At 47.4% G+C, this 15,701-nt stretch overlaps 2 protein-coding genes across 2 annotated transcripts in view; one reads left to right on the plus strand and one right to left on the minus strand.

Annotated features, from left to right (window-relative positions):
- Nucleotides 1–6,766, plus strand: part of LOC132571109 (antigen peptide transporter 2-like) — a 35,922-nt gene extending 29,156 nt beyond the window's left edge. The window contains exons 9-10 of the mRNA XM_060237790.1: nucleotides 179–315; nucleotides 6,270–6,766. Of these exons, the coding sequence (XP_060093773.1) occupies nucleotides 179–315; nucleotides 6,270–6,461 (329 nt within the window). The 3' untranslated portion in view covers nucleotides 6,462–6,766. The remainder of the gene's footprint in view (nucleotides 1–178; nucleotides 316–6,269) is intronic.
- LOC132571671 (class I histocompatibility antigen, F10 alpha chain-like) overlaps nucleotides 1–15,701 on the minus strand; it is a 168,421-nt gene that overhangs the window by 52,907 nt on the left and 99,813 nt on the right. The window lies entirely within an intron of this gene.

Genomic DNA, 15,701 nt, shown 5'->3' on the forward strand with positions numbered 1-15,701 from the left:
CAATCCCTGACATTTCCAGTTAAAAGGACCAGGTGGCAGGTGCTGTGAAAAACCTCAGCTTGAAGAGCGACTGCCAATCTGAGTAGACGATACTGACTTTGATCGACCAACGGTCTGATTCGGTATGAGGCAGCTCCACACGCTCATGCGATCTCTTTCCTGTCTTGCTTCCCGGCAGATGTGGGTGAGAAGGGGGGCCAGATGTCCGTGGGAGAAAAGCAGCGCTTGGCGATCGCTCGAGCTCTCCTCCGCAACCCGAAGGTCTTGATCCTGGATGAAGCTACAAGTGCCTTGGATGTGGAGTGCGAAGCAGCTGTGAGTCTGGGGGAAGGGGCAGGATTCACACTCGCCACTGGGCAGGGCTAAAAGAGACGGGTGGCCGTTAAGTGGTTTAGCCCTGGAGCTTGTTCTTGGTGTCAGACTCCTACTCATCATTGCAGCCTGAACCATGAGAGTCCCTCTGAGCATGTCTGGGGTTCCTTCCTTTATGACTAACCGATATTTGTAGATATTGATAAGCAAGTCCTGGTGCTGTTTAAACTGAAATTGCTGCAAGAGAAGACAGTTTAGAGTTGAGAAGAGGGTGGGGTTTGTAACTCATTTCTCATCCGCCATTGTGTCTGTCCTGAGGGTTTTTGCTTCTCTTTCTAAAGCAAACTGCTTATTGTGAAACCAAGAATGGTTTGTATATTGATTGGTGGGAAATGTTCAGAACAGAAGAGAAGCCACGTTGGATCAGGCCAGTGACTCATCCGGTCCAACACTCTGTGTCACACAGTGGCCAAAAAACCCTCAGGTGCCATCAGGAGGTCCATCAGTGGGGCTAGGACACTAGAAGTCCTCCCACTGTGCCCCCCCAAGCACCAAGAATACAGAGTATCACTGCCCCAGACAGAGTTCCAACAATACACTGTGGCTAATAGCCATTGATGGACCTCTGCTCCACATGTGTATTCAACCCCCTCTTGAAGCTGGCTATGCTTGTAGCTGCCGCCATCTCCTGTGGCAGTGAATTCCACGTGTTAATCACCCTTTGGGTGAAGAAGGACTTCCTTTTATCCGTTCTAACCCGACTGCTCAGCAATTTCATTGAATGTCTGTGAGTTCTCGTATTGTGAGAAAGAGAAACAAAGGACTTCTTTCTCTACCTTCTCTATCCCCTGCATAATCTTGTAAAACTCTATCATGTCACCCCTCAGTTGACATTTCTCCAAGCTAAAGACCACCAACTGTTTTAACCTTTCAGGGTGTGGTCAGAAGTCATGTGATGCACCCCTTTTTACTTATTAAATATATTCTTTATTTTTAAATGCTGTTTTAATGTTGATATGCCGTATAGAGATGTTTTAAACAAATCATAAATCATTTGAGTGAGCACGACTGGCCGAAAATTGGAGAGATAGGCTTTTCAGCCAAGTAAATAGGTCTTCTCGGACAGGGATCCATGAGGGGTCTTGCAGGTAAGGGCAGGGCCGGCTTGCCCACTAGGCAAACTAGGCATTTGCCTAGAGCACCAGGAGGAAAGGAAAAAGGAAAGGTCCCCTGTGCAAGCACCAGTCGTTTCCGACTCTGGGGTGACGTTTCTTTCACAACATTTTCACGGCAGACTTTTTACGGGGTGGTTTGCCATTGCCTTCCCCAGTCTTTCCCCCCAGCAAGCTGGGGACTCATTTGACCGACCACGGAAGGATGGAAGGCTGAGTCAATCTTGGGCCGGCTACCTGAATCCAGCTTCCGCCGGAATCGACCTCAGGTCGTGAGCAGAGAGTTCAGACCACAGTACTGCTTCTTTACCACTCTGCACAACGGGGGCGCTGGAGTGCCGGGAGGAAGGGTGCCAAATTGGGCTTCCCCCGGTGCTCAAGACAAATGTCTAAGTTTTCCCCCGCCGCTGCAGCCACCACCACCGCCCGCCCCCTCCCTCCCCTTCCGCAGTGCCGTGCTCTGCCCCGCCCCACCTCGGTGTGATCAGAGGAGCGCCATGATGAGACTTGGCCCTATCTGCTTTGACAGGGCCTGGGCTTCTTCTGATGTCTTTAAAGAAAGCATGGGAGGTTTGCTCCCCCCTCACTTCCGGTTCTGGGAAGGAAGGCGAGAAGCCTCCTCCAGCGTGCTTTTCAAGGAAGAGCACTATAGAAAAAAAGGGGGCTCCCTGAGTTTAAGCAAAAGAAGAAACGTCAGCGTGAAACTATTCAGATGTTGGCTGGGGCTGATGGGAGTTCTAGGCAAAAAAACATCAGGAGAGCTACCACTGGCCACCCCTGAACTATACCCTCAAAACATTTATATGTAATAGGAGAAACCTTTTGGCCTCTACTTGTGAGTAGACTCTACTTCTAAATAATCTAAGATGAACAATATAAACGTGCACAAAGGCACTTTAATATGCCAAAGCTTTTCTTTTAACAGACTGCGATGCGGAACACCAGAGTGCACGCAGGCACTTAGACGTAACCTCTTTTCCCCAAGCAGTCTGCACTAAAATGAATTCAAACAGTCTGCAGAAAAATAAATCAAACTGCACGCAGGCACTTTTTTGAAGGTTAAGAGTCTGCTATTGACTCATAAACCAAAAACCACGAGAAAACAGTCTGTAATGAATTCTCTCATCCAGATTGCACACAGGTACTTAAAGAAACAAGGGGAGGGACGGTGGCTCAGTCGTAGAGCATCTGCTTGGGAAGCAGAAGGTCCCAGGTTCAATCCCCGGCATCTCCAACTCAAAAGGGTCCAGGCAAATAGGTGTAAAAAACCTCAGCTTGAGACCCTGGAGAGCCGCTGCCAGTCTGAGTAGACTAGACTGACTTTGATGGACCTTTGAGGGTCTGATTCAGTATAAGGCAGCTTCATATGTACATATATATGTTCATCCCGCTTCACAGTCTTGTGTGTTCAGTCCCCTATTGTTTCAGTGAGGTGTGAGATAAAGAATAAGTTCATCCACACAGAGCCAGTCCACGTTAGCCGGTGTCAAACGTTTTGTTGCCTCTTTCAAGACCGATGGCTCCGTCTTTTTTTTTTTTTTTTTTAATTTTTAACCATTTTATTTAGGTCTACACAAGAACATTTAACATAAGTGCATTATACAAATTGAGGTTGCTTGTGGAATATACAAACGTAAGCATTCCTTATTACATTATCTTAATATTATTTCCTGTAGCTTTATTATCTTATTAGCAACTCTTCCCTCCATTATCTCTCTTCATTAAGCCAATCATAAAATTTTCTCCATTTTTCAATTGCGTCAGTTCTAGATAAACCTCTTATCATATTAGACAGAATATCCATTTCAGCGACACTTAGAATTTTTTGTATTAGCTCATCCCTTTGAGGTATCTCTTTCTGTCTCCACATTTTTGCAAATAAAATTCTAGCAGCCGTTAGGATATGAACTGTGATATATTCGTCTTCTCGTGGGATGTTATCTCTAACCAAGGACAACAGCATCATCTCTGCTTTCAATTGTATATTTACATTTAGAATCTCCCTTAATAAATTATAAACCATCACCCAATATTTTTGTGTTAAGTCACATGTCCACCAACAGTGAAAGAACGTACCTATCTTTACTTCACATTTCCAACACTTCGGTGAGACCGTAGACTTGATTTTACTCAACCGGGACGGGGTGAAGTACCACCTGTGGAACATTTTGAAGAAATTCTCTCTAAAACTAACCGGTTTTATTATTTTATAGTTGTTTTTCCATAAGGTGGCCCATTGATCTATCATAATATTTTTCTCCAAGTTCTTAGCCCACCTTAACATTGTCTCCTTGACCACTTCGTCTTCTAGCTCCATTTGAAGGACATAATTATATACCCTCTTGATTAATTTATATGGGCCTGACATTATTAATTTATCAAAATCAAAATTCTGCCTTGTAAATCCTGCAATTTTATCTCTATTATATTTTGCCGTAATCAACACCAATGTCCACCAGTCTATCTTCATTCCCTGAATGTCTAGCTCCTCCTTGTTTTTTAATTTATCCATGTCGTCAAGGAGGTCACTATATCTGATTGGTTTTGTAGTCTCCCATAGTTGAGGCTGCACAGAGGCTTCTTCAGGTGAAATCCATCTGGGAGTCTTTCCCCCATAAATCTTATTTTTGATCTTGAACCAACATGCTAAAAGAGACTTCCGAATCAAATGGTTTTTAAAGTACGTCTGAGGTTTCCTTAGATACCAGAGGTTAGCATGCCAACCCGCTTGGAGGTCAAAACCTTCTATCGCTAGTATACACTTATTCTCTAGAAGTATCCATTCTTTTAGCCATAGAGTCACACAAGCTATGTGATATACTTCTAGATCTGGAAGAGCCAAACCTCCATTATGCTTCTTGTCCAATAAAATTTTCCATCTGATTCTGGGTTTCCTGCCCTGCCAGATAAAAGATCTGAACTGCTGAGTAATTTTAACAAAAAACGGCTTTCTAACAGCGAAGCATACCATTTGTAGCAAGAATAAAATCTTAGGTAATATACACATCTTAATCAAGGCTGCCCTTCCCATAAAAGATAATCCTAAATTGTTCCATTTTTTGAACAGTATTTCCGTCTCTTTTAAAAGTGGTGTAAAGTTATTTTCATAAATGGTACTACATCTATTTGCTAAGATTACACCTAAATATTTTATTTTTTGTTCTAATTTGCAGCCCATCTTATTCTCCAGTTCAAGAGATGCTAAATCCGACAAATCTAAACCATCAAATTTATCACCCAGTCTTTCTATTTGTTTGGACAATGAAGCCTGCAATTGATTGAGTGCCTCAGCAAAATTCTGCTGTATTTCTTTAATTGACTCCTGTGCAATTGCAGCACCAACTGCTTTAGGCTGCCCTGGAGAAGCTTTAAATTTCCCTTGTTGAGACATCCTGCCGACCTGTATTCACACACTAGCCTTAATTTATAAGAGAGTTTGTTCCACTGAACCTTATTGTCTCACTCTACCTTATCGTCAGCAGTATACACACTATCAATTCTCAAACGTTAATTAGCGTTCACTATCTTAGGTCGTATACGTATATAACAACTAACAGTCAGAGCGGTATGTAATTAACCACAAGAGGGAGTATAACCTAACACAGAGAACATCACAGTCTAGGAAAAGATAGTAAGTCTTCCTTCCTTATACTTTCACAAACTTTGATCTTCAGTAAGTACCCAGTCAATAGTCCGTCGTCTTTTGTAGTACTGTAGTGCTGTAACTCACGTTATCTGCTTATAAGTTCTCTTTCCCTTTCTACTATAAGTCAACTTCACAGGCTGTTTGCGTTGCTCCTTAAAGTAACAGCTCCAATATAGCCCAAACCATTGCTGTCCTAACCGTGTTCGCAATTTCAAATTGGCCCTTCTAAGCCACCGTCGTGTCTCTACTCCTGCTTCCACTTTCCGACAACGCCCCAAAGTCCAAAGGCAAGCCAAACTTCACAGAAAGTCTCACACCAAATGGTCGCCAATTAACTTCACAAATAAACCAACAGCTTTACAATTCTCCTCCACAAAAGGGAAAGGGAAGAAGCCATCCACTTATTCATTGCATGGTCGCCTTCCTTCCCGCTGTCACAGCCGCCGCCGATGTTTTCGTGCAGATCAAACACCTCCTCCTCCTCCTCACAGACGGGACGGGGAGGACTTGCTAGACGGCGGGAACCCCACCTTCAATTGAAGCCGTCTAAGCCGGCACCGCCCAGGTGCCCGAGCAAGGGGAAAATGAGAAAAATCGTGCCTCTCGTCACCCGACCTCCACAAGCCGCCTCCGTGGACCGGTGGCTGGAGCTAATTCGTCTTCCGACGCTTTTCAGCCTTCGGGAAATTAAGGTAGGGGGGATTGACGGAGAGCCAGCCTGGCTCCTCCTCTCCCCTCGCCCCTTCTATGTACTCTCGCTCTTCAACAGAGTGAGTACGGACCTAAGACAGGCCCCCCTAGAAGGCTGGTATTCGACAGGCTTCAGAGCCAGTCCGAAACGCTGCCGCTCCGCTCCGCCATAAAACCGGAAACCCGATGGCTCCGTCTTGACAAAGAATGAGCTAGGGCCTTGTGAGGAAGAGACAGGATTTTTGGGTTCCGCTTAAAAGCCAGGGAGCCTTCCTGAGGCGCCACACGCCCTAGGGGCAGTCCTGGGTCAGGGGCTCAGCACCACTTCCGTTCCAGTTCTGCTTAATCACATGCAGGTGGGGAAGGATGGGAGCTGCGCCTGAATACGGCGGGAAGTGCCAGAATCTTTCCCACTCTGACTCCTGACCGTTCACCATTTCTTCCACTAGATCCAGAGGTCGGTGGTCAGCGGCCGACGCCGGGCCGTGCTGGTGATTGCTCACCGCATGCAGACGGTGGAGAGCGCCGACAAGATCCTGGTGCTGGAAGGCGGGACAGTGGTGGAGGAGGGGACCCACGAGGAGCTGATGAGCCGCAGGGGACCCTACCACAGACTGGTGCAGAGGAACTGGACCCAGTAGTTGGCCGAGGGGACACCGGTTGGACAGCCCCACTGGTGGTGGCAGAATTTGGGGCAGACCGTGAAACGCAGCTTGGACTTAGAAGAGAAGGTGCGGTTCTTGAGTTGTGAAGAGATGAAATGGCTGGAAAAGACTGTACAGCGCCTAGCACTTCGTGGGTAGCAGCGATACCCCCCCCCCCAAACAATTGCTCAATGCAAAAGTGGTTTTGGGTACACCCCCCCCTTTCCGTTGGCTGATGGCTTTTGTCTTGTTATTGTGTTATTGCTAGTGAGATAATATAAATGATTTCAGTCAACTGTCAACAGTTGTCATGGAGGTGAAGAAAGATGTAAAATTTGAATAAGGAGAGACAGAAAAGGTTTGAGAGGGTACACCGTATCCCTTAAAAGCAAACAGGAGAAAAATAACATTGCTGAAACTTCTGAAGTTCTAGTAGAGATGGAAGAATTCCTTTAACACCAGAGGGAAAACACTGAGAGCTGTTTCTAAGAATTTTCTTGTCAGAAACTGAGACTTTTGGCTTTAATTAATGGGGTTTCCCTGATTCAGGGCTTTCTAAGGCCTGAATGACACAAGATGTTTCTCCATTAGTTGGAACCAGGTTCTTCAGCTGAAGAAGACCTCTGCTGGATCAGGCCACTGAGGGTCCATCTAGTCCAGCCTCCTGTCTCACACAGTGGCCAACCAGTTCCTCTGGAGGGCCAACAACAGGGCAGAGAGGCTGAGGTCTTCATTAGAACATCAGAAGAGCCCTGCTGGATCAGGCCACTGAGGGTCTACCTAGTCCAGCCTTCTGTCACACACAGTGGCCACCCAGTTCCTCTGGAGGGCCATCAACAGGTCAGAGAGGCCAAGACCTTCCCCTGAGAAGAACATCAGAAGAGTCCTGCTGGGTCAGACCAGTGAGGGTCCATCTTGTCCAGCCTCCTGTTTCACACAGTAGTCAACCAATTCCTCTGGATGGCCAACAAAAGGGCAGAGGCTGAAGCCTTCCCCTGATGTTGCCTCCTGACTCTGGGATTCAGAGGATTAGTGCCTCTGAATGTGGAGGTTCCACTTAGCCACCATGACTAGTATCCACTGACAGGCCTGTCTTCCACTAATCTGTCTCTGGTGGTGGACATCAGTACATCTTCCACAGCAAATTCCACATTTCATCCCTCACTGTAAAGAAGCACGTAACTAGAAGCAGTAAAGTATTTTTTGCTGCCACATGGCAGTTCTCAGTAACTTCTTTGGAGAGGCAACATGGTGTAGTGGTCAGCTTCAAGCTAGGATCTGGGAGACCCACGTTCGAACTCTCACATTGTTGGTAGCTTCCCTGGGTGAACTTGCTCCAGTAACTCTGTCAGCCATGCCTACCTCACAGGGCAGTCGTGAGCATAAAGCAAAGGAGAGGAGAACGATGGAGGCCGCTTTAAGGTCCCCGCTGAGGAAAAAAGGTGAGGTATAAATGAAGTAAATAAATAAAATTATTTCCCCAAGCACCTCAGGGCCTGTGGGGCAAGAAGGGTTTCAAGCTAGCCCCACATCATGGTTGTCTTGATCTGAAATGGATTCAGGCCCCAAAATCACAGATGGTTCCCCCCTAGGGCTTGATCTGTCTTGGCTGGTGTGGCTCTGTCATGACTCAGGGGGGTCTTACCAAGTGCTGCCACCACTCTGGGTTAAGGGTTCCCCTTGAGAAGGCCCAGAGTTCCCTCCCAAGCCCTTCAGGCCTCCCTTAGCGAGGCAAAATAATAGGCGTGAGGATCAGGCAGAGTGAACAACAACAAAAAGATTTATTTTAAGGTCAGCGCAATATAAACAAACAAGGTGCATAAAACAGTAAAAGAGTGCAGGGAAAATAAACAAATGCCCTAACGCATCTATCTTACAGTCCCTACTCTTACCAGCACTTATCCCCTTGGGTAAGGGTCTCTCCCCTGCTTCCAGCTAAACCTTCCAGGGAAAGAACACCCACTTCCCAGGTCCCACCCCTCTCTGGGCCTGTTTCCCTCCAAACCCCTTGCTACCCAATCAGAGGGACAGAGGGGATCCTGGGAGATGTAGGCTCTTCCCAGTATTCCTAAGCAGGCTTCCCTGGGCCTGCAGGCCTCGCTAGGCCCAGGATCATGACAGGCTCACAACAGGCAAAAAGCACCCCTCTGGCATTTTGGGTGAGGAAAGCCATACAGGAGAGAGGGAGCCCTCCATCTGAGCATGGGAGCCTCTGTGGGGCTCCTCATCTCAGAGCTCCGTGTGGCACAGGCACACATATACACATCTGTCTCTGGAAAGGCACAGTAAGGCTTGAGATGGCAGGGAAGTAACATTTTGAAAAGTGAGTGAGCAAAAATTCTGCTTTATGAGCTACTGGCAGTCAAGTTGTGAGCTACTGGCATTGAAGAAGAAGATGATATTGTATTTATATCTCGCCCTCCACTCCGAATCTCAGAGTGGCTCACAATCTCCTTTATCTTCCTCCCCCACAACAGACACCCTGTGAGGTGGGTGGAGCTGAGAAGGCTCCCCCAGAAGCTCCCCTTTCAAGGACAGAGGCATAAAGCAGCCTACAATCTCCTATATCTTCTCCCCCCACAACAGACACCCTGTGAGGTGGGTGGGGCTGCAGAGGGCTCTCACAGCAGCTGCCCTTTCAAGGACAACCTCTGCCAGAGCTATGGCTGACCCAAGGCCATTCCAGCAGCTGCAAGTGGAGGAGTGGGGAATCAAACCCGGTTCTCCCAGACAAGAGTCCGCACACTTAACCACTACACCAAGATGTGAGCTACTGCATCAATTAGTGTGCTCTGAGGTCATCTTTCCTGAACTAAGACAAAAATGTGTGAGCTGGAGGCTAAACATCTGTGAGCCAGCTCACGTTAACTCAGCTTAGAGGGAACACTGCTCTTGACTAGTGTTTTATTTTACCTCTCAATGGCTAATCACAGTGGACAGGTTGGGGCATCGCTTTTGAAACCGCAGTACCTGAAAGGTTAAAACTCCTCCGCGCCCCCTTCAGTAACATGGCACTGATAGAAATGGAGGCCTTGGCTTTCTCTTTAAAATAAAATTTAAAAAAACTGGGGAGATTCTGAGTACATTCACACTATGACTGTTTGCAAGTGGATTTTTCCATTTCACATAGTAAAATTTAACAGCAAATTGCATTGAAAGGGATTGTTTAGTGCAGGGGTGTCAAACATGCAGTCCAGGGGCCGAATCAGGCCTCCGGAGGGCTCCTATTAGGCCCACGAGCAACTGGCTGTCATCTGCTTCCTTCTCCTTCTCTCTTGCTTCCTTTTGCATAACAGCTTGCTTTGCGAGGCTTGCTCAATTGAACAGGAGCTAGAGAGCAAAACCTCTATTTTCTCCATTGGCTGAGGCTCCTCCCTTGGGGAGGAAGGGGGGCGGAATAGCATGCTTTGTCAGACTCTCTCAATCACACAGCAGAGCTACTGAGCCAAACCTCTCTTCTTTCTATTGACTGAGGCTCCAAAAAAAGCACCTTTAAAACCAATGAGTGCTAACGTTTTAAGGATGTTTTAATTTTTTTTTTAAAAAATATGTATTTGTGTTTGTGTTCTTTATAAAATTGATATATCTGCTACCTAATCTTAAATAGGTGCACACATGGCCCGGCCCCTCAAGGTCTCATTTATGCCAGATCTGGCCCTCGTAACAAATGAGTTCGACACCTCTGGTTTAGTGTGTGTGAATTCACCTTCTGTCCTAGATTAGTGACTCCGCTAGCTTGATGGAGCCTCTTAGATGCCGGAGACCTGCCCCAAATGAGCAGAGCCCTGGGTTCTAACTTCTTCCCTCTTCCTTTGTGCAGGACTGCAAATAGGTGTTGGACTTGACCAGGGCTGGCCAATCTGTGGCTCAGGAGCCACATGTGGCTCTTTCACAAATGTTGTGTGACTCTCAAAGCCCCCATTGCCCCTTCGGCCTGCTTGGAGAAGGCATTTGTCTCTTTAAATCACTTCTCCAAGCTAAGCCAGTCAGGAACTTGGAGAATGCATTGAGAGTTAAAGTTGCTTTCTTTCCACCTCTCTCCATCCATCCATCATCTATCCGTCATCTTCATTCCTTCCTTCATCTTGCAGCTCTCAAACATCTGATGTTTGTTCTATATAGCTCTTACATTAAGTTTTAGTAAATACAACCGGAACTGGTGTGAAGATAAACAATATAAGATAACCGCCGGAAGCAATGAAACGTTCACGCAAAGCGTGTAAATATGCGTATTTAGTGAGATTAAACAAAAACAGCTAAGGAACACTGAACATTCTTGAAATTTTCCCCACAAAGTCTCTCAACAGTCAATGACTGATAGCCTCTTCAAATAGGACTTAGTGAAGACGTGGGCAAAGTCTTTAATTTCCACTCGTGATGGTGTGGAGAGAATAAGGAACTGCTTTTAAAAGGACTCCTCACGGTTTCAATATTTAGTTCTTCCTCAGCCTCTTTCTCCTGACATCACACGGAGCTGTTACCATAAAGCATAAAGTAAATATTTGTGTGGTAAAGCAACTATTCATAAGTGCTAAAAAGACGATGTATGCTTACCCACAGCTCTACTCTTTACAACATGGATCCACGCATGCTCTAATTTGCTGCCGCTGGGTCTTGCCGTTCCCATTCTACAATGCTCATTAAATTGCCAAAAGGTACACATTGTTAAAGAGATACAGTTCCAAACTCATATTACAGATAATGGCAAAACAGCACTCTATTAAGTTTAACATATCAGACCTAAATGGTGTTAGTTGTTTTCACAGGTCAAACTGCTCTAATTAAAACCTGGCGGCTCTTATTTTCTTGATGCTGTTTCACAAAAACAATTAATTATTCTGAACCTAGACTTGTCCAAAGGGGCAAGAGCACTGATACTGTGTTAAAAGCCTTTATAAAACGGGTGAAAAATCTATTGCCAAGTTGCAAGAATGTTCAGTGTTCTCACTAAATACGCATATTTACAAGCTTTGTGTGAAAGTTTAATTGCTTCCTGTGGTGATCTTATATTTCTTACATTAAGTTTGGCTGCCCTTGAATTTGACAGAGGTGATGAAAGGAGATTAGGTTCCCTTCCCCCTTCCAGTTGCATGCCTAGATTGATGTTTCCCGCTCCTCCTCGCTTTATTAAAAAAAAAAATTAAAGTTACGAAAGAAACGTTATTTACTGTTATCGCGTTTATAGATCACTCAGCTGACTGAAAGGGTGCGCCAAGAGTTCCTTCCTGGAAACCCCTTGCCAAAATGTCCAGGCTTCATTCTCTTCTTTATGCAACAGCGGAGTGAAGTTAGGCAAGCGCAGGGGTGACCAAACTTGCTTAACATAAGAGCCACACAGAATAAATATCAGATGTTGGAGAGCCACAAGACATTAATGTCAGATGTTGGAGAGCCATGAGAGGAAGGAAGGAAGGAAGGAAGGAAGGAAGGAAGGAAGGAAGGAAGGAAGGAAGGAAGGAAGGAAGGAAGGAAGGAAGGAAGGAAGGAAGGAAGGAACATAAGAGAAGCCATGTTGGATCAGGCCAGTGGCCCATCCAGTCCAACACTCTGTGTCACATAAGAACATAAGAGAAGCCATGTTGGATCAGGCCAGTGGCCCATCCAGTCCAACACTCTGTGTCACATAAGAACATAAGAGAAGCCACGTTGGATCAGGCCAGTGGCCCATCCAGTCCAACACTGTGTCACATAAGAACATAAGAGAAGCCACGTTGGATCAGGCCAGTGGCCCATCCAGTCCAGCACTCTGTGTCACATAAGAACATAAGAGAAGCGATGTTGGATCAGGTGAGTGGCCCATCCAGTCCAACACTCTGTGTCACATAAGAACATAAGAGAAGCCACGTTGGATCAGGCCAGTGGCCCATCCAGTCCAGCACTCTGTGTCACAGAAGAACATAAGAGAAGCCACGTTGGATCAGGCCAGTGGTGTCAGCTATGTGCATTGAAGCTTGTCTTTATTACCTTAAGTGTTTATCTGAATGCTAACTAACATCCCCCGCACCCCGACTCACTAACCCTGAAAATGTAACGAAATGTGAAGAATAGCTGGGAGAGACAGTCCAGGTGCCAAAGAGCTTTCCAGAGGGCTTTGAAGTGTTAAACATCTAGCTCGTTCTCAGGCCAGCCTAGCAAGGCCACAGCGGGGAGGAGAGACGGGCCATGCCGGAGAGATAACAGATAAGAAAAATGCTCACTGTCAACGAGACAGCCCAGGTTTTATTATGGGAAGCAAGGCTCCTTGCTTTGATGTGTATCCATAAATGCTTATGCTTGAACCCCTTTCGTCATTAGTATCAATGACTCTGCGCTGTGCAACATTGTCGTAATCAATAAATGGAAACTTATTTTTAAACTAAAATAAGTCTATTCATTCTTGGAACCTCAATGCCCCTACGCTGACAAATGGCCCATCCAGTCCAACACTCTTTGTCACATAAGAACATAAGAGAAGCCATGTTGGATCAGGCCAGTGGCCCATCCAGTCCAACACTCTGTGTCACAGAAGAACATAAGAGAAGCCCTGTTGGATCAGGCCAATGGCCCATCCAGTTCAACACTCTGAGACACATAAGAACATAAGAGATGCCATGTTGGATCAGGCCAGTGGCCCATCCAGTCCAACACTCTGTGTCACATAAGAACATCAGAGAAGCCACGTTGGATCAGGCCAGTGGCCCATCCAGTCCAACACTCTGTGTCACATAAGAACATCAGAGAAGCCACGTTGGATCAGGCCAGTGGCCCATCCAGTCAAACACTCTGTGTCACATAAGAGAAGCCATGTTGGATCAGGCCAGTGGCCCATCCAGTCCAACACTCTGTGTCACATAAGAACATAAGAGAAGCCATGTTGGATCAGGCCAGTGGCCCATCCAGTCCAACACTGTGTCACATAAGAACATAAGAGAAGCCACGTTGGATCAGGCCAGTGGCCCATCCAGTCCAACACTCTGTGTCACATAAGAACATAAGAGAAGCCCTGTTGGATCAGGCCAGTGGCCCATCCAGTCCAACACTCTGTGTCACAGAAGAACATAAGAGAAGCCCTGTTGGATCAGGCCAATGGCCCATCCAGTTCAACAATCTGAGTCACATAAGAGAAGCCATGTTGGATCAGGCCAGTGGCCCATCCAGTCCAACACTCTGGTCGTTTTCGCACTTAGCGTTTGCTCCCCTTATTCCGCGGCGCAATTATGTCCGGATCATTTTTCTCGTTTTCCCACTAGTGACTCTTTGCGGAGTCGCCTTCCCTGAAGCTCCGGCTCAAATCGTTTTCCCACTGGCATCGACTTGAGTTCGATGCCCTGTCAATCTTTTTTTTTTTTTAAGCGCAAGTCTGGTTGCGTAATGACGTACTAACGTACTAACGTAACATCGAGCTGTTCCCTCCCCTTCATTTCGTGGACAAACCGCATCACGTGTGCTGCTGCTGCTTATGGATTGGCTGCAGCTGTAGAATCCTCCACAGCCCTTTATGTATTAACAGAAGCATTCACAGTGGAGAATCCTAGCACTATATTCCCCCCCCAAATTCTGAAGTTGCGAAATATCACAATAACGAAGAGAGAGAAATCGAGGGGTTTGTGTGTGTGTGTGTGTGGCAGCTTCTTCCCTTCGCTCCCTCCCGGGTGGCGAAGCTGGGATTTCCTCCGCTCTCTTTCCCCTCTCCGGCTGGCGCTTGCAACGGGGGACCTGACTGATTCCTGCTGCCAGAGCTCCCCCCCCCCTCGCCCCATTCTCTCCTTCCCCTTCTGGAGAAGCGCCGCCGCCGCCAAATGTCTCTGGGCGGCTGGGCTCCCTTTGCCAAGGCGGCGGCGGCAGCGGGAAGCCGGCGGGGTCAAGCGGGGCGCAAATGGAAGTGAAGTGCGGCCACCGCAGAGAGGTCCGGCCGGGAAAGGCGCCTCGCCGCACTTTGGGAGTAGCGCCGCCCGCCAGAGCCCGGCCCGCTCCCGTCCCCGCCTGATCCGGCCCGGCGAAAACGGAAAACGCAGCAGTCCGTCGCCGCAGGTGGGAGATGGGGCCCGATCTGGGGAGCCCGGGGGCAAGGTGGGCAGCCCCGCCGAGGTCAAAGGAATCCCCCCCCCCCAAAAAAGCCCCGAAGCAAAACGAATCCCGCAAGCGCGAGGCCTCCCGCCGCCGGGCTCCAACTTCCCATTTTATACATGGCGATTTTGTGCAGGTCCAGAAATCCTGGTGGCACAGCTGAGGGAGGCATTCCCTTTTTAAAACACACACACATGAACGCTTTGGCCCGCACCGGCACTAGATTCCCCCCCCCAACAATGTTCGTTTTCGCATTATCGAGATAACGCAACAGCGAAATTACGCAACTAAAGTCAATAATAATAATAAAAAAATTCTAACGAAACCAATTGAAGTGGCAATTGAGGCTATTCCAGGAGGGGTTTTTTTTTTCCTTTGTTAATTTCGAAATATCGCTATTACGCAAAACTGTGAAGTTTAAAAAAAAATGGCCGCGCCGGCACTTCGGGGAAGCGCCGCGAAAGGCTGATGATTGGCCAAGCGGGTGGATGGGGTGGGAGGACGGAAAAGGGGGAGGGTGACGCCCACAAAGCAGTCGATCCGGCGTGGATGGATTTCGCACAGCAAACTCCGCTGAGTGGATCCGGAGTGGATCCGGAGGTTTTCGGAAACTCCGGCAGCATGCTGAAAAACATACTCCGGCGTAAAATCCCTGCAGCGCCGGAGCAAACCGCAGCGCCGGAGCAACATGTGCGAAATCCAAGAGAAGATCCGGAGGTAAATGGGGCGCTACGACGGAGCAAACGCTAGTGCGAAAACGGCCTCTGTGTCACATAAGAACATCAGAGAAGTCACGTTGGATCAGGCCAGTGGCCCATCCAGTCCAACACTGTGTCACATAAGAGAAGCCATGTTGGATCAGGCCAATGGCCCATCCAGTCCAACACTCTGTGTCACATAAGAACATAAGAGAAGCCATGTTGGATTAGGCCAATGGCCCATCCAGTTCAACACTCTGTGTCACAGAAGAACATAAGAGAAGCCCCGTTGGATCAGGCCAATGGCCCATCCAGTCCAACACTCTTTGTCACATAAGAACATAAAAGAAGCCATGTTGGATCAGGCCAATGGCCCATCCAGTCCAATACTGTGTCAAACAGTGGCCCCAAAAAACAAGAGCCATCAGGAGGTCCACCAGTGGTGCTAGAAGCCCTTCCACTGTGCCCCCTACCCCCAAGCACCAAGAACACA

The sequence above is a fragment of the Heteronotia binoei genome, chromosome 5 (genome assembly GCF_032191835.1).
Source record: "Heteronotia binoei isolate CCM8104 ecotype False Entrance Well chromosome 5, APGP_CSIRO_Hbin_v1, whole genome shotgun sequence".
NCBI lineage: Eukaryota > Metazoa > Chordata > Lepidosauria > Squamata > Gekkonidae > Heteronotia > Heteronotia binoei.